The 17,926-nt window shown below is 42.7% G+C and overlaps 1 protein-coding gene and 1 pseudogene across 1 annotated transcript in view; both read left to right on the plus strand.

Annotated features, from left to right (window-relative positions):
- The window catches only part of ATG14 (autophagy related 14), a 33,128-nt gene extending 17,365 nt beyond the window's left edge, over positions 1 to 15,763 (plus strand). The window contains exons 6-10 of the mRNA XM_054567531.1: positions 3,095 to 3,324; positions 4,494 to 4,611; positions 5,934 to 6,024; positions 6,104 to 6,189; positions 13,157 to 15,763. Of these exons, the coding sequence (XP_054423506.1) occupies positions 3,095 to 3,324; positions 4,494 to 4,611; positions 5,934 to 6,024; positions 6,104 to 6,189; positions 13,157 to 13,463 (832 nt within the window). The 3' untranslated portion in view covers positions 13,464 to 15,763. The remainder of the gene's footprint in view (positions 1 to 3,094; positions 3,325 to 4,493; positions 4,612 to 5,933; positions 6,025 to 6,103; positions 6,190 to 13,156) is intronic.
- LOC129066013 (small nuclear ribonucleoprotein G-like) lies at positions 1,016 to 1,603 on the plus strand (annotated as a pseudogene).
- Positions 15,764 to 17,926: the final 2,163 nt, after the last annotated feature.

Raw genomic sequence — 17,926 nt, forward strand, 5'->3', positions numbered from 1 at the left:
GGCAGCCAAGGTGCAGGCTGGTGGCCCTCAGACTGGGGCCCAGGCTTGTGTACTCTTACAGCTTCCCAGTGAGGTGCTGACTCACTCCTGATCGGAAAACCTCTGGTGGCTGGTGTTGGCTGCAATCCCAGTTGGGCTGTTCATTAGTTATCTGTTATGAGGCAGGTTCTCGAACCTCAAAGTCTTATTTCCGTGTCTCTTATACAGGGATAATATTGTAAATGCTTACTTCACAGAAAAATCTTGAACTAAAATGGAAGAAAACACCTGGTGCTTGGGGTCCTTTACATGGGGACAGCCTTTTCCTGGTGACTAGCTGCTGTCGAGCACTAGGTACCCTAAGTCTCCTTATAAGCAGCAGTACGCGGATACCCTCAGGGGTCAATGGGACAGCAAGACAGTGGTTCTGCAGTTGGCTGTTTATCAGTGTCACCCAGGAGCGTTTGAAAAAAACAGGTCCAGAGGACACACCTTGAGCCTCCCAGTCCATCTTATAATACTTTTATATTTTAAAACTTGTCCAGATGATGCTGACGAGCAGCCAGGTTTAGAAACACCACTGAAGAGTTTCGTATGCTCCCTCACTAACCACCAGGCTGTCTCAGTTGAGGATTTTCCCGTCTCTCCTGTCACCCTCACTTTCCAGCCCCCTTCCCCAGAATGGGACAGCCAGTGCGCTACCGCCAGCTCTGTAACTGTTCTGCTACCTCTACTTCAACCTGTCCCTTTGTCTTTTGTCAAACTTAGCTTCCTAAGCTCTTAATATCTGTTGCTTCTAGTTTGAAAACCTTCTCTCTGCATTCTTACCAAGTAATTTATCATTCACAATAGCTGCTAATAAACTAAAAAGGCAGATCAAAAATACAGCAGAATAGAACTTTCAGAAATAAACCTCTTAGGTGGCTTTTTGGATCAGTGAGGAAAAGTGAGGTTACGTTAAAATTGGTGTAAAGACAACCAGCCAGACCAAATGGGATAAAAATATGACAAAATAGAAATATTATGCCGACCAAATGGGATAAAAATATGACAAAATAGAAATATTATGCCAATTACATTCTCATGGGCCAGGGCCTACTGCGGGAATGCGAGAGACGCCACAGGTACCTTTGGGGGTATCTTGGGCTCACCCTCCCGAGTTAAAAAAATGTAAGGACAAGAAGTTATCATTGAAATTAAATGGTGGCAGACACGTCCAAGGAATATTGTGGGGGCTTGATCCTTTTGTATGAAACTTGTGATAGATAAATGTGTGGAGATGGCACCTAGCAGGCAACAGCACAACATTGGAGTGTTGGTAATAGGAGAAAATAGTATCATCATGATAGAAGCCTGGGGGCGAGTATGAGGAATGGCCGTGCTCACCAGAGAAGTCGTCTGCTCCCACGTGTCCCCTCTCCACAGCACTCTTTTATCACTACAGGACCAAAGTAGAGTCATGTACATTTGCACATTGAACTTTTATTAAATAAACTTTTGTATTGGTCCAGAAAAAATCCTCACGGGCCAAGTTATCAATGTTAAACATACTGCAGCCAACAGAGACTAAGACACTTGAGGATTTTAGGACACTAAGGAGACCGACAGCTGCATACGGAGTCGCAGAAGTGCAAACATGGAGAAATACTTTCTCCTTTCTACTTGTGCTGTTTAAATTTTTCTATATATTATATACTGTTAATTTTTTTAAGCTTATGGTTTTGAAGTTATCCCTGTAATAAAATTTCTTGTTCATTCACATTTTTCAAACTTCCTTGAGTAGGAAAAGGAAGAAGTAGCGGACAGCTTAAAGCTGGCCACAGTCCTCTCACCCTGTCTTATCTGTGACAGCCAGTAGGAATTATGCTACATGTGTGTTGGGGCAGAAGGAAAAAGGATCAAGAACCCCTGGCCAAGAGAACAGCATCTAAACATAGTGCTGCACAGAAGGTCCCTCCCGGTCTCCCATTTCCTCCCGACGTTGCCAGCGCCGTCTGCTGGCACTTCTCTGTGCATTCCGCACACAGCCCCACTGATCATCTCTGCTCCCCGGACGCTTGGTGTTCGTCCCCTCCTGTGCGCTTGTGCCTGCTATGACTGCTCATTCCCATCTGTTCTTTAGACCAGCAGCTCTGCACGTATGGCCTGCGGACTTCTCTGAGCCTCTGCCACCCTTTCAGGGGGTCTCTGCAGTCAGAACTATTTTTATTGTTCTATACTAACACTTGATTTTCCTTTTTCACTCTGTTGACATTTGCACTGGGGCTCAAAAGCCATGGTGGGTAAAACCTCTGGCAGTTTGACACATTTCAAGGCAGTGACACCAAGCTGTAGTATAATAGTTGTCATATTCCACCATGTACTTGCAGTGTTTAAAAGGAAAAAAAAAAAAACAGTTTTACAACGAAAATGTTCTTGATGAAGCAATAGAAATTATTTGTATTTAAACTGTCTCGTCTTGGGCCTGCATGTTTGTCTTTTGAACATACCATGTAATGAAATGGGAAGTACACAGGAACTTGGCTGCAGACTGAAGTGCTGTGGTTGGCTCCAGGAGAAGCACTTGAGTGAGTTGCAAGCAGTAGTTGATTTCATGGGGCACTATTTTTACTAGAAAGAACAACTGAAAGACTTGGGTATCAGAGATTTCCAAAAAAGTCTCAGTGTTGCATTGTGCTGTGACTTAGCTGGTCAGCATTGTCACTCTTTACTAATGTTCTTGGTTTGAAAAATAGGTTTTTTTCATAAAGACATGCTGTATTAACATATAATAGTTTTATTACTTTTGAATGAATTAATAATTTAAAATGTTCTCAGATTTCTAACACAGAAAATTTTAATAGTTCTAACCCTCATACACAAAAGTTTTTTGGGGTCCTCAGAAATTTTTAAGTACATAAAGGGATTTTGAGACCAAGTCATTTGAGAACCTGGCATTTGAAGCCACCGCTGGTTTGATCTTCACCTCTGATAGTCACTTACCTCTACATGTTCCGCGTTAAACTCCTGTCCTCGTGTGCATCTTTGTGGTGGTCTGCATATTTGGCAAGTACTATATCGTGTACTCTTTTAAAACTCAGTCCCTTGAAATCCATACACATCTTCTGATTTTTAGGGATCCCGCAGATGTGTCTTCAGAGAGTGACAGTGCCATGACCTCCAGCACTGTGAGCAAGCTTGCTGAAGCCCGGAGGACGACCTACCACTCGGGGAGATGGGTCTGTGACGATCACAATGGGGACACCAGCATTAGCATTACAGGGCCTTGGATTAGCCTTCCCAACAACGGGGACTACTCTGCCTACTACAACTGGGTGGAAGAGAAGAAAACCACCCAGGGTCCTGGTGAGAGCAAAATAGTCTTTGAAAACTTGCATAAATATGTACTTGTTAATTTAGATAAAATTTACATAACAGAAGGAACCATTTTTAAAGTGAACTGTTCAGTGGTTTTCAGTACATTTACAGCATTGTATAACCTTCACCTCTATCTAATTCCAAAACATTTTCATTACCTCAGATGGAGACTCCAAGGCATAAAGCAGTTGCTCCCCACTCCCCCTCCTCTGAGCCAGTTCCCGGCAGTCACTTGTCTGCTTTCTGTCTCTGTCGTAGACATTTCATACAAATGGGATCACAAAATATGTAGCCCTTTGTTTCTGACTTTTTTTTACTTAGCATGTTTTCAAGGTTTGTGTGTATCTAGCATTTCATTCTTTTTATCACTGAATAATCCATTGTATGGATATACTACATTGTTTATCCATCTGTAGGTATACTGAAAACATATTTTAGATATTTCACATTTTGGTGGTCAATACTGCCTCATTTAAATAAAAAGACCTCACTATTTAAAATGTATTTAGCCTGAGTCCCATTTTTATAGTTTTTAAAGAGCTTGTTTTAGCAGTCCTAAATGGAGGTTGAATACCATGATAGAGAAGCCCTTTAAAACTCCTGTAGCTTTTCTTTGTTGGAGAAGGACTGCTCATTTAGTCATTCAGCAAATATTTAGTGAGTGTGTGCTTTCTGTCATGTACAGTGCTGTGTGCTGGTGATACAAGAGTGATGTCACCAAGCCAGGTGTAGCCTTTTGCCTTTCTGTGGGGAGGACAGGAGGCAAGTAGTGATCAAAAGCACCACACCCTGAGTGTGCACTGGGCGGGACCAGCAGCATCATGGGGCGGGGCTGAACAGGAAGTGACTGTTTTTCCATAGGGTAGTCAAGGGAGGTCTCTCTGAGCATTAATTGTTCAGGTAAATAATACATTATCAGGTTCAAGCAGTTCAGACTTCAATTTCATTTATGCTGCTGCGCCTGTTTATGGCCATTTGCTTAGATAACACTTCACTCAGTAAGAAGCATAAACAATGAAACATGGACCTCTTATTAGTAAGGAATAAACATAACCATCAATAATGTAATGACAGAATTAGAAATTATAAAATAATAGGTTCATCATATTTTTGTTGAAATTAAAGCTGTTTGGTGTGTGGTTGTTTTTACACTGTAGACATGGAGCATAACAACCCCGCGTACACAATCAGTGCTGCCCTGTGCTATGCAACTCAGCTAGTCAACATTTTGTCGCACATACTCGATGTAAATCTCCCCAAAAAGCTGTGCAACAGGCAAGTAATTGAAGGTGGTGATGTCTTCTTTGTCTTGGATCTCTTGTGTTCTTATTATGTTCTCATTTATTCCAATTAAATAAAAATTTAAAAATTTAAGCGTTATCAAGATAGAAGTCTGACTACAGATACTGATATTAATTGCAAAGTTTCATGTACTGCAAATTTGTGTTAGCCTAAAATTGCACATGAAGTGTTTGGGAAGACCACAGAGAATCCTCCCACTTGAAAAAAAGAACTGAAGGAAAAACCAGGATATTCAGAGGGTGTGCTCATGTGCAAGAAGAACTGGGTAAATTGAAACACTTGAAATTTTTTTTTATTTTTATAAAAGTATGTAGTTTAAAATTTTTAAAATGTAAAGATTTACAGTCTACTCAATTCCTACTAAGACCGGTCCTACCACCCCTTAGCTATCCGTGCATTGCACGCAAATATAAACCTCTGTGGTTACCATCACACCCCCTTTAAACACAAAAGGTATCAGTATACTAAGCTGTTTTGCATCTTGCTTTTAAGCTTTTATTTATTCAACAAATATTTATTGAGTGCCTCCTAATGTGTCAGGTGCTGTTCTAGGTGCCTAGCAGGTACAAATGGTGATGAAAACAGTCCCTACTCTCTTGGCACTTAATTTTAATGAAGGGACAAATAATAAACTACGTCAGATGGTGACAAACGCTGTGGGGAACAGGAAGGGGACGTGGCAGCAGCGAAGGGTGTGTTGTGCCTGGGTGGGCAGGTATGTGATCACGCGTGAACCTAAGAGTGGAAGGGAGCAAGCTGAGCGGACCCTGGGGAAGGAGACTGTGGGCAGAGAGGCCAGGGCAAAGCCCTGGGAAGAGTGAACTGCAAGGAGAGCAGTAGAGACGGAGGGCAGCAGGGAAGGTCGGGGTGCAATCGTGTGTGGCCTTGTAGGGCTGTTGGGAGCCTTCAGCTGTCATTCTGTGTTAAGTGGACACTTGGAGGGTTTTCCTTTGCGTTAATGTTCTAGGATCTTACTCGTCTTCTATTGATACTTCAGGGAATAATCCTATATATTCATCATTTTATTAGTTTGCTACTATTTGTGTGGAATAAATTTTCAGAAGTACAATTGCTTTGTCAAAGGGTATATGCATTTGTAATTTTTATAGACGCAGTGCAATTGCTCCTTGAGGGGACTAGTTCATTCTTAGAAAGTTTCTAAGGACATTTAAGAGGCAAAGTCCACAGGGTAGGTTTTATACACTGAACTGTAGTTTAAAGTATACTCTTCATAATGAATAACTCAACATAGAATTTCCTCAAAGAAATTATTATAAATTATGTTTGTTTTACAGCGAATTTTGTGGGGAAAATCTCAGCAGACAGAAATTTACTCGAGCAGTAAAGAAACTGAATGCAAATATTCTTTACCTCTGCTTTTCTCAGGTATGAAAAATGTACTGTGAACTAATTTTTAATTTGTTAATATGGCTGAAAATAGTAATCAATTTTTTGCTTTTTCTAGCATGTAAATTTAGATCAATTACAACCACTGCATACCCTCAGGAATCTAATGTACCTGGTCAGCCCGAATTCTGAACACCTGGGCAGGTAAGAAGGGTGTTTGTTGCTTTTCTCTGAGTGCTGCTGTCGTGACCACTCTTAAGTGGGGTGGTTGTATGTGTTGGCAGTGTACAGAGACCTGTTCCTCATCCCCAAACTCCAGAAGGGACAAAAATAATGCATTTCTGTATAGAAGGAAACACTGGCTAATCATATTTGAATCGTTACGGTCCTTACATAATCATTTCCCAGAGAAAATTAGTATCGAGCATTTTCCACACTTAAAACAGACTAGAAGAGCCCAGGTATTCCTGGAGTGAGGCCTTTCTTGTGCTGTGAAGCTCAAACACCATTTCTTTGAATCTGCATTTGTTTATACTCTAGCCCTGTCTGGTCAGCCCGTTGCCTGTGCATTTTCTTTTGTGCCTGCTCATTCCTTCCCGTCATAACAGTTCTTCACAATTCACTTGTCCCTGAGTCAATCTGACCACCACTTGTTGGATGAAGGGTAAGAGACGTTTATGGGATGAAGTAGCTTAAAAACCAGGACTCAAGAGATCATCTGGGACTGGTCTACGGGATCTTTTCAGTTGCTCAGCCCATAAATGCATGATGCTGATGAGGCCTGTCTTTTGCACTATCGAAGAGCCCCTTCTCTGGAAGCTTACCTTTCTTCCTTGCTCTTAGCACTCTGCCCATACATTTCATACAGATATGGCTTGGTTAATATATTTGCACTTTGGAGAAAGGACAAAGAAAGATAAAAAGTGGGAGAGTTTTTGCAGGGTCCCTTCCCATCATTCATTTGCTTTGACACTGAAACCAAGGTTCAAGGGGAGTCCCCTTCACTGAGCAGGGTGCTTGGCTTCCTTCCTGCAGTAAATTTTCTGCGACAATCTCCCCATAACCATTGTCTTATGTTTCTCCCCCTTTCCCTCCCCATGCCTAAAACAGTGGTGAACTTTGTGAAAAGCTCTGAACTCTCTCCAGGAACCTGCACATACACCTAGAATTTTTGCCATTTTATAGGGAGTGCATGCTCCTTACCCCAAATCCCATTAAGTAGTTTAGGAGTCACAGAAACCCATTAAAAATCCATCCCAGTTTTAGTGGTTGATTCCGTAGGTTTGCTTGCCATCCTCTCTGTACCTTATTTGCAAAGGGTTCAGCATTAGGAAATTTATCATTAATAATAAGACAATATGTATTGAGTCACTATTTATTGACACAGGGCTAAGTATTGGCATGCCTGAAATCTAGGTAGGATTATTATTCTTTCTTTACACAGGGAGTAACAGGCTTAGCATGGTCAGGCAGCTCATGCCTGTGATCACAGATCCAGTAAAAAGTAGTGGAGCCAGGGTCCCAACACACCTCTGGCTGACGACTCCCAAGTTGTAGATACTCGTGTTTTCAACCAGAGCACATCACTTTATCACATTAACATATCAAAGAAGAGAATAAACACAAGATCAGCCTGAAAATAAACACAGGATGACAGAAAAGCAATAAATAAAATTCAGTTCCTGTTAAACTGTCAAATCAAAAAGAGATTATTAATAAATGATACCTACCATAAGCATATATAGCAAAAACTATACTTAATGACATATTACTTACATAGATGTTTGATAGAAGCAGTCCCTGACAGGGAAAAACAAGGGTGCCCTATGTGACTGCTGTGTTAGCATTGCTCTGAAGGCCCAGTCAAGGCAACACATTTTAACAAAGAAATAAGGTGTATGTTACATTGGAAAGAAGGAAACTAAGTACACATTATTGTGGATCGTATGATTATTGAACTGGATATCCAAAAGAACTAAGAAACTTAGAAATGATAGTTCAGTGTGGTGGCTAAATATAAGATCAACATACATAAAAGCAGTTGCTTTCATATGTGCCCACAACAACTTGTTAAAAAGTGAAATGGAAAAAAGATCCCTTTTACTTTAGCAACAGAGGCTATAAATTATAGAGGAGTAATCATTAAAAATACATGTAAATCTATGTAAAGAAAATTATGAAACTTTTTTTAAAAGATTTTTATTTTTAGAGGGGAAGGGAGGGAGAACGGAAGAGAAGCATCATGTGTGAGAGAAGCTTGGACCAGTTGCCTCTTGCCTGTCCTCCACCAGGGACCTGGCCCGTAACCCAGGCATGTGTCCTGATGAGAGATTGAACCAGTGACCTTTCAGTTTGCAGGAGGACAGCCGACCCACTGAGTCACACCAATGATGGCAAATTATGAAACTTAAAAAAAAAAATCAACATGTAATTCTTGAATGTCTGCCAGGCACTTTATGAGGTGTGGCACCAAATGAAAGAAGGCCCAAGGCAGAAAAACCCTTTTGATTTTCTAGGAGGGGAAGGCACAGTTGTAAAAATGCCACTTTCCCAGAAAAGGAAACCTGATGAGAATTTCAACAGATATTTCATGGAACTTTTTTGACAAGCTGATTCTCATGTTTAACTAGAAGCACAGCCTTCAAGGAAATTTGGGAAAAGAATAACAAGGGATGGCCTTGGTCCCTTTGACAACAGTATAAAGGTAATTAAAACAGGGTGCTGTTAGTATGCAAATAGGAGAGCAATTAGAGGAGGAAAGGAGTCCAGAAACAGACTGTTAAATGTGTGGAAATACAGGATAGAGGTGGCATGTTGAATCCTAGTAATTGCAGCGCAAAGGTGGTGGGCCAGCTGGGTAGTCACGGGGGAAGCTGGAGTCATACCGCATTCCACATACAAAAATTAATTCCAGATTATAGAAACCACCTTAATATATTTTTTTAAAAAAAAACAAAAAACTGTAACTAGGAGAAAAGACTTTTATAATCATAGGGTGGGGAGGGAACTCCCAAGCAAGCCACAAAACCCAAAAACCATAAAGGAAAGGAGTTACACATTTTAATGTGTAAAAACTGAATGTCTCTGGTAAATGATATCATAAAAAGTGTTAAAAGACAAACAACAGATATATTTTGCAATATCTAGAGGAGACAATGGATTAAAATCTAGACTACTTAAACCTTTCAGGTCAATAAAAGAAAGGCAAACAACCTCACAAAGAAATAAAGCAAGCAGACAGCTCACACAAAAGAAATGCAAGTAGTCAGAATTCAAATGAAAAATAGCTTTAGTCTTAATTAAGAGTAAGGAAATGCAATTCAAACTAGGTTTCCATTTTCCACCAGTTCAGCAAACAGGAAAGGACTGATGGTATCCAGTGGTGATGGTGGTTATTTCCTCAGAGGATCTGAGGTTTTCTCCGGGCCTGCCCTTGAGTCTGCCCTCCATTTAGAGGGGTGTTCTCTAGAAGAGTGTGTGCGTGTGTGCACCCATGCGCCGCCCCCGCCCCCGCCCCCGCCCCCGCCCCCGCCCCCTGCCTGTTATCACATTGGAGTTTTTCTGGTCTGTGAACCCAGCAGTCAGAGCTTCAGAAGTCCCGTCTTCACAGCTCCCTCAGTCTGGCTTAAAGACATTGGTAATGGGATTTGTGTGGGACTTGTTTCCATGTAGACCAGCTGAACGGAGGAGTCTATCCTGAATCCAACATGAACTTATTTTCTTTGAAATAAATTAAAACTTACAGAAAAAAATCCAAAAGTTAAAAACAGTGCAAAGACGCATATACCCTTTATCCAGATTCACCTTTATTAGTGTTTTATCCCATTTGCTTTATCATCTGTGCGTCTTTCCCTCTCTTACTCTTCCTCTCCTTAAATGTACCAAAACATTTTTTTCTCTACTCTCTGTGGATAAGTTACATATATCATATCTTGATCCCTAAATATTTCAATATGTACTTCCTCCAAACAGGGATAGTTTCTTCCTTAACCCCAGCAAAGTTATCAACATCAGCTTTAACACTGTCCTACTCTGATCTACAGCCCACATGCACATTTTGTCCGTGCACCAGATGATGTCCTTTATAGTATTTCCCCGTCCCAGGATCCAGTCCAGAGTTGGGCGTTGTATTTAATTGCTATGTCTCTTTAAATCTGAAACATTTCACAGCCTACTTTGTCTTTCCTTTTACAACAATAACTTTTTTCCTTTTTAAAATAGAACTTTCATTTTGAGATTGATGTTTCCTTGCAGTAAGATTCAGGCTCTGCATTTTAGACTGGAGCACAGCCTAGGCAGGAGTGTCCCCTGGATTTCATATTCGGGGACCCACAGTGACCTTCTGTCCTTCTTTATGGGTGATGTTAATTCAATCACTTAGTCAAGATACTGTGTGATTTCTCCACTGTATAATTCCTCTATTACTCCTGTGCTGTGTGTGGGGAGACACTATCATTCAAAGTCCAAAGTTTACATTAGGGTTCACACTCGATGTTGTATATTCTACAATATTTTTGAAATGAACTATTTTGCAAAAAGAGACTTTTAAAAGACAAAAAGATCATTTTGTTGCCTTAATTGATAAGAGTTAGTCCCTGTGTCATGAGAAAATAAGTTCTCTGGCTTTTATAACCTGTATTCCCCAAAAATTTTAAGCAAAAAGACTTAATTCTTATGCTAGTTAATTCTGTGTGGCGCGGGTGTGCTGGGCAGGTCATAGATTATGCTGGAAGTGATGGGAGAAAGGCAGTCAGTGGAGAAAAGTCCCAGCGGCCTCTCAAGGGGTCTCTTCTGCTCTGCCTGTTCCCAGAATTGTAGGTCACTCGCTGGAACTAAAATTGTTCCTGCTGGCTGCTGTGGGATTCATCCATTGAGCACCTGCTCCATGCCAAGTGGACTCTGCTCTAGGGGATTCCAAGCAGAGACCTGGGGTCCAGGTGGCTTCCAGTGTGGGGCTCTACCTCAAGGAAGTGTCCTTTCTCCCCTTGCATCACTCCAGCCCATCTCCTGGGAAAACCCTTAAAGAGGGGATCTGGGGCAATGGCATTCTCAGGCCAAGAAGAACCCCAAGAGTAGTTCAGGCAGCATCAAAGAGGAACAGGACACAGGCTGAGCCTCAAAGCCAGCAGGAAGGAAGGAGCGAGGCTGGGGAGCTGACCTGGGCCTGCGAGGCAGCCTCGGGGAGTCAGGAGACTTAGCCCCTGGGACAGCAGAGCTGAGCGGAGCAGAACCAGAGCGCCTTGCAATTTGGGAGAGGGAGACCATCTAAGATACTTAAATTGTGAACATTTTTAATAGGCAGACACCATGAGGAGAGTGAGGGACGTCTCTCTGGTAAGCAGAGGCGGGCGGGGGTGGGGCTGGCTAGTGAGGTGGTGGCGCCGTGAGGACTGGAGCTGGGGGAGACGTTGAGGGTGGAAAGGAGGCTTACTTGGTGATCCCAGGCTGGAGGGGGCGGGAGGAGCCCCAGCTGCTTGTGTTTTTGAGACCAGGAGACCACCTCAGGTACCTGAGGACATGAGTCTGGGAGGGTGGCAGCACTCAGTAAGGGCTCTGGCAGGCAGGAGGGTGTTGGGGAAGGAGGGGGCGGCTAGGAGAGGAATCTGAGAGAAGAGAAATGTCTTTGGAGTAGACCTGTTTGCCAAGGAAAAGAAAAGGGGAAGAGAGAAAAGAGACTGGAAAGAGAACCATAAGAAAACAGAAAAGGGACACATCAGCTAACATACAGGTTTCAGTGGTGATCAGTCTATTCAAGAAAGTTTCCAGGGGAGGAAGGAAAGTTGTGAGAATTCCCTCCTAATTCTTGTTCCATTCACCCCTTGCAAAACCAGGACTTCTGGGTTGGGTGGAGGCCTGGTTTGAGGGGCTTTTTGAAATGTAAACTGTTCACGAGAGACCAGTAGGAAACCCTGTGGCACATCATCCGATTTAATTAATACTTGCAAAGCCTTAAACCTAGAACAAAAAACATGGCTATTACTGCTGCTGTGTTCCAGCTGGGAAGCAGGATGGTTGTCTTGGAGGAGTGGAGGCTACTTGACCCTAGAACAAGTGAGTGAGCAGGTGCAGGTCTGGTGAGGTATGTAGGAGGCCCACACTAGGCTTTTATCATTATAAGACTAAGAAGTTTGGACCATGGACTAAAGGTCAGGCTGTACAATTCTAGGGTATTTCTCATTTCTGTTATTTTTGCTCTCCTCTGTCATTTTCCCCAAAGTAATTACGAGTGAAACTTTTAAATGAACCAAGGCAGTGAACTTTATTATCCTGGGGGCAGCAGTGGAGACCGGGCTCCTGAGGGCCGGGGTCACACCCACAGCTGGTTGCCGGGAACTGGCCTGCAGGGGCCACAGATGGGGTGAGTGCCTGTCTGAAGGAGGTGCGGCCTGGCTCCCGTGTGGCAGGAGTGGGTGGGCACTTGAAAAGGGACATGCAGAAGGCCTGTCACAGGGAGTGAGGCTGAGAAAGAAAGGTTATTAGGTTTGGAGGTGAGGACATTATTAGGAACCTTTAGAGAATAAAAAGTTATTTCCTGAAAGGCACTATTCCAGATGAATATATTCTAAACAATCTCATTCTATGCTATAAAGGTGTCCCTGGAAAATTATGTGATCGGCAGCCTGTTGTTGACACCATTCCCAGGGTGCTTTGCCAAGTGCTTACAGCTCTATCATTTAGCTCTTTTGAGTCCGGAGTTTAAAAATTGGGGGTTTCCATAAGGCAGAGAACATACTAGTTTTCTTTGTACACCATTTGATACTTGCTGTACTAATATATTTGAGTATATACATCAGGTAACTTTTTGTCAGGATTGTGCCATTAGAATGCATAGATAATGAAGTTGTTTGAAACAGAAAAGTGTACTTTGGACCAGAATGGACGATCTCAGTGGATGGATTTTTTCCATCCAGGCTCTTAAATAAAGTAGGTAGAATTGAGAAGTGTGGTATGGGGAATTACTCATTACTTAGATGGGAGTTACTTAGATCAAAACAAAACAAAACAAAAAACCCCTCAGACCAACAGTGACTGAATACAGTGCAGACTTAGGAAGCAGGTGCAGCGATAGCTCTGGGTTTCCTACATGCCATTAGGTCTTCTGTCACCTATTGTCACATGTTGTGAGCATGGTGGTTGTCTTAGAGGCCCTTCACTGTCTGTCTGCACACAGGTCAGGGCCCTTCGAAGTGCGAGCAGACCTCGAGGAGTCCATGGAATTTGTGGATCCTGGAGCCGCTGGAGAGTCAGATGAGAGTGGCGAGGATCGCGTAAGCGATGAGGAAACCGACCTGGGCACAGACTGGGAGAACTTGCCCAGCCCCCGGTTCTGTGATATCCCTTCCCAGCCCGTGGAAGTCTCCCAGAGCCAGAGCACCCAGGCGTCCCCGCCCATTGCCAGCAGCAGTGCCGGCGGGATGATCTCCTCCGCTGCAGCCTCGGTGACCTCCTGGTTTAAAGCGTACACTGGACACCGTTAACGAGCATGGATCAAAACATGCCAGATTTGCATCAAGAAAGTAAACTAACTTTATATATTTAGGTAAGATCATGCCTGGAACAAAAACAGGTTTGAAACTGTTTGTTTTCTTTTAAAGCAGGGAGACAGGCATTTCCGTTTGTCAGATGGCCAGCGGTGGTGACCAACATCCGTAGGATAACTAAAAGAACGGGGTCAAAGGCCCTCCTACCCAAACTTGTGCTGGTGGGAGAAGGCCCAGAGCAGGAAGCCAGTTTCGTTGAGGCAAAAACTCCTCTGGGCTCCCTTTGATCACAGGCAAAAGGACCCGCAGACACAGGCTGACATGTGGGCCCTCCGACGCTGGGACTGTTCCTGAACACTTTGCATTTTAGAGGCTGAATCACAAGGAAGTGATTCTTGATGATTAAGACTTGAAAGATAAAAAAAACTGTTCAATATGAGTTTCTTTTTCTGCGATCATTTTTGTACAGAGAACCAGCAAGCAATTTGAAATACTTGATTTCTTTATAATTTGGTCATGTTTGGTTTTTAGGTCAAGGGCTTTGGTTTTGTTTGGAAAGGTAGTGTTTCGGGGAGGGGTGGGTAGTTTTAAAATTACTTCACTTGTGCTACTCTGTCGTAGCTCGTGAGACATTCCTGTTTTTCTTTCTCCCCACACACCAAAGAAGCTAAGGTCTTTTCTTTAGGACCCACACCCATGAACAGAAGTAATTCTAGCTGCAATAATGTCCTAGAGATTTTAAACCTATTTTCTTATATTCTGAGGGGAATTAAGTTCATTCTTAACTAGATTATTGAATTCCTACCATCTACACTATGTGCATTTTGAAATTGAACTAATTTTCTGTGAGTGAAAGTCATTAAGGTCATTCGTTAATGTAAGCTAAATGCCTGCCTGGGCACAGGTTAAAAGCCACTGAATGGACTGGCCTTAGGTATTCTTCTGGAGTCCTATTCCTTCCTAAGGGGTTTCGTAGGTGGCAGGTTTTTCCAGGGAAACCATCCTGCCTGTCCGTTTCCTAGAGGTCTTTGTCGCTCTGAGGACACTGCTGTCCCTCCTCCTAGCTGATACTGCTCTTCTCTTTCCTGGGGAAAGGTCTGTGGGAAGAATTTTTCCTCACCAAGAGATCATTTTTAGCTAACGTGTCTTTGTCATTCTCTTACTGACAATCTTACAAGAAAACTGTAGAGAGGCATTATGTACAAATATGTAAGTTTATTTTTAATAACTGCAAAAAAAAAAAAAACCCTATGTAACAACTACAAAAAGAAATCCTATGAAAAATTCCTAACAGGCATTATTACCATATCTTGTTAGTGTGACTAGCATGATAGTACCTCAGCTAAATCATTTGGAGGTTTGTCCTGCCCTGGCTTCTTTTCTCATTGTAATTATAGATGATACTTTGCCTCCAAATCCGAGGTGCTATATAGCTTTTGCTGTTGGCATAGTGTCATAGTGTTTGGTAGCGTTGCAGCAGGGTGTTTATTCCTATCCAGGAGCCCCAAGTTCCCTGGCTCTGAATTTTCCACTTTGGGAGGAAACAGGCTCTCCTCTGTTCGAACTGCTCAGCTTTATGATTGCGGGGATTGCTTTGTACCATCCAGGTCTGTAATTCATAGAGTGGTAGACTTGAACAAATTACCAAATGAACTTAAAATCCCGTAAGAGTTATCCAGGTACTTCCAACCCTAAAAAGAAGAGCTTAGTCTCCAGAGTTGAAAGATGTAGACTTGGGGCTTGAGGGTAGACACTGACTTCAGCTGAAAGGAACACTAGTCATGGTTTCTCTGAAGTAAGCCTCTTATGGAACCATGAACGTGAGATGAAGCTAAAGAACAGAACCCAGAGATCACAAACTCGTATCTAGAGTAATTCAACAAAACTTACAAGGATATGGGAAATACGGGGATTGATAGGGTATGTTTTGTTGTTGTTATCACCTAGACGCACTTTACTTAGGGTTAAATGATCAAACCCTGTAGTGGTCATGAACACCAACATACTGGCTTACTCTGCTGAGGTATTTTGGTTTTCATTATTTTGCACTGGATCCACCCTGTAAATATTCTTAAGTATACATTTCAACCACTGTTTTTTCTACTCTCTTTGCTGCTCATTAAAATCTTTCATGTAGGTGCCAGAACCGTATGTAAACAGCTTTTTTAAAAAGTTGAAGCTGGTTTTTATTTTTAAACAAAAGCCATAGAACTTGGTCCTTTTTCCATATTAAAATGATTTGTTGAAACAAGGTAATACTAATAAAAACCCAGAGGCACCAAATAGGCTGCTTAAAATGGTGTGTTAAGGACTTTTTTGTACGTAGGATGACTGAGAAAAGTTTTGCACATCTGTAATTTAAAGTGAAAAACATGTCAGCATTGGGTGTAGCGGACGGGACTCCTTCCAGGAGCTGTGCGACGGTGACCCCAGAGAGAGCGCCTGGTGGTGCGCCGCTGAGCGCGCTACAGGCTCCGAGGGCCTCCTCGCGGTGCCCTGCTGCAGACAGTTCGCGTTCCGCAACTCCCAAGCCAGTCTGAGGCATGCAGACGTTTTCTAAAGTTTTATTCTATTATTATAATAAATCTTTTAACAGTACTTTGTTAATATGTGTTTTTCAAACTGATTATTATTAATACTGATACATTAAGGGTAGCAAGAATGAGGTGTAACCCTGGAATATTTTATATAAATTATAGGTAATTTTTTGCCAGGAGAGAAAACATGCCTGCTGATACTTTTTAAAAATTATTGACCATGGTGGCAGTCATAACAGTTCATCTTTAGTAATCTGGGACACTGGTTGCTTGCCAATTATATACTTTCTTGAAAGATGGATTTTTCTTTGGCAGCCGTCACATGATGATACCTGTGCCCTACACCGACTCCATGCCTGTAACAGCCCCCAAGGGGGCGTCTCTAGGATGCCCAAATGATCCTGCCCAGACTTTGTTCAGGACAAAAAAGAAAAAAATATTAGAGGTTAAAGGGAATCTTTCAAGCTAGAGGAGAACCAAGCAGTTTTTGGAGAATCCCCCCCCCCCCGCCCCGGTAACTGGTCTCTCCCAGATGGATGATCCCGCAGGCTCAGGGGCACCATGACTGGCTGCAGGGGAACAGTCGGACCATCTTGGATGAATGTTGGAGAACTGCTGCCATGGCTGCCCTACCCCTTACCCTCAGCAGGAGGAAGGCAGGCACAGAAATGGAAGAGTCCCGAACAGCGTGTTGTACCTCGGTTAGTGTCTTTCAGTCTCTCTCAGTTAAAAACATGTTCCCATCTAATATGCATACAGAAATTCCCCGTCCCCACTGTTACAACATGGGTGATGTGAGAACCAGGTTGAAGCAGATGATGGGGAGACCTAAGGATAACTTTGTCTTTCGTGGACAAAGAGGTCATTTGAAAGTTGCTTCAACAAAATGTACCAGGAAATTTGAAACAGCTTTTTTTAAGCAAGTCATCTGAACTTCAGCTATGAAATGTTTAATGAGAGAAGGCCACGTCCAGCCCTCCATTCCAGGGGATCTGGTGAGAAAATACCCTGGGAAAGGAGTTCACAGTCTGCTTAGAGTTACATAGATGAAGTGGCTTGTTTTTTTTAAAACCAGAAGCTACCAGTTTCTTTTGTCTAGGGACAGTCTTTTCTGGAAGAAAAAGGATAGTAAAACAGCAAGCGCTACATCAGTGACTCTTTGCTGATTTTTGTAGGAAGGTATGAGAGGGAGTCTGTGGTAGGGGAAACTCCGATATTCTGATGGAGATTTCAAATGGCCCCCTTTGAAAAGTAAGAAATAGGAGATACTTGACAGCAGTAGGCTGGTGTTGAAAAATGGGCTACAGCCAGTTGCGTGCAAGAAGCTCAAGTCATTAAGGGTCATGTGGCTGAGGCATTAACACCTCCAGGTCCACATCAGATTCTTCATTACCGCCCCCCGGGTATGGCTTTTACCATTTGCCGTGTAACTTCAGCAGATGCCTAGATTTTGAAGAAGGGGCTTTCCTACTGTTCCTAGCAGTTTATTTCCCTAAATTTAAAAACATTATCTGGAAGCCATTTGTAAAGCATAAGCAAAAAAATATGTGTGGCTCAGGATTTGGATAAGAAAGTACCAAGTGATTTGAAAGTAGGTGGAAGAGACACACCTTCCATTCCAAGGTTGATCAAGTAGGGACAGAAACAGAACAATGCTGTGTCAGCACAGACGGCTGTCTTCCTAGTGGGAAGGGCTGCGACTACCACCCACCATCGGGGGAAATTATGGGGTATGGCACTGGCTTCAGTTGGGAGTTCTGCTACCCCCTTGAGGGCCTTTGAGAAAAAACCTGCTAAGAGCTGAAGAACGATAGCCATCTCTATGAACACCATGCCCCAGACCCTTTAGCTCCTAAATTTCTCCACAGCCTTGCTACTCATGGAGTGATCCTTGGACCTGCAGTGCCAGTATCACCTGGGAGC

This window comes from Pteronotus mesoamericanus, unplaced genomic scaffold (genome assembly GCF_021234165.1).
Source record: "Pteronotus mesoamericanus isolate MK-2021 breed Mesoamerican mustached bat unplaced genomic scaffold, CSHL_Meso_final contig_182, whole genome shotgun sequence".
Classification (NCBI taxonomy): Eukaryota; Metazoa; Chordata; class Mammalia; order Chiroptera; family Mormoopidae; genus Pteronotus; species Pteronotus mesoamericanus.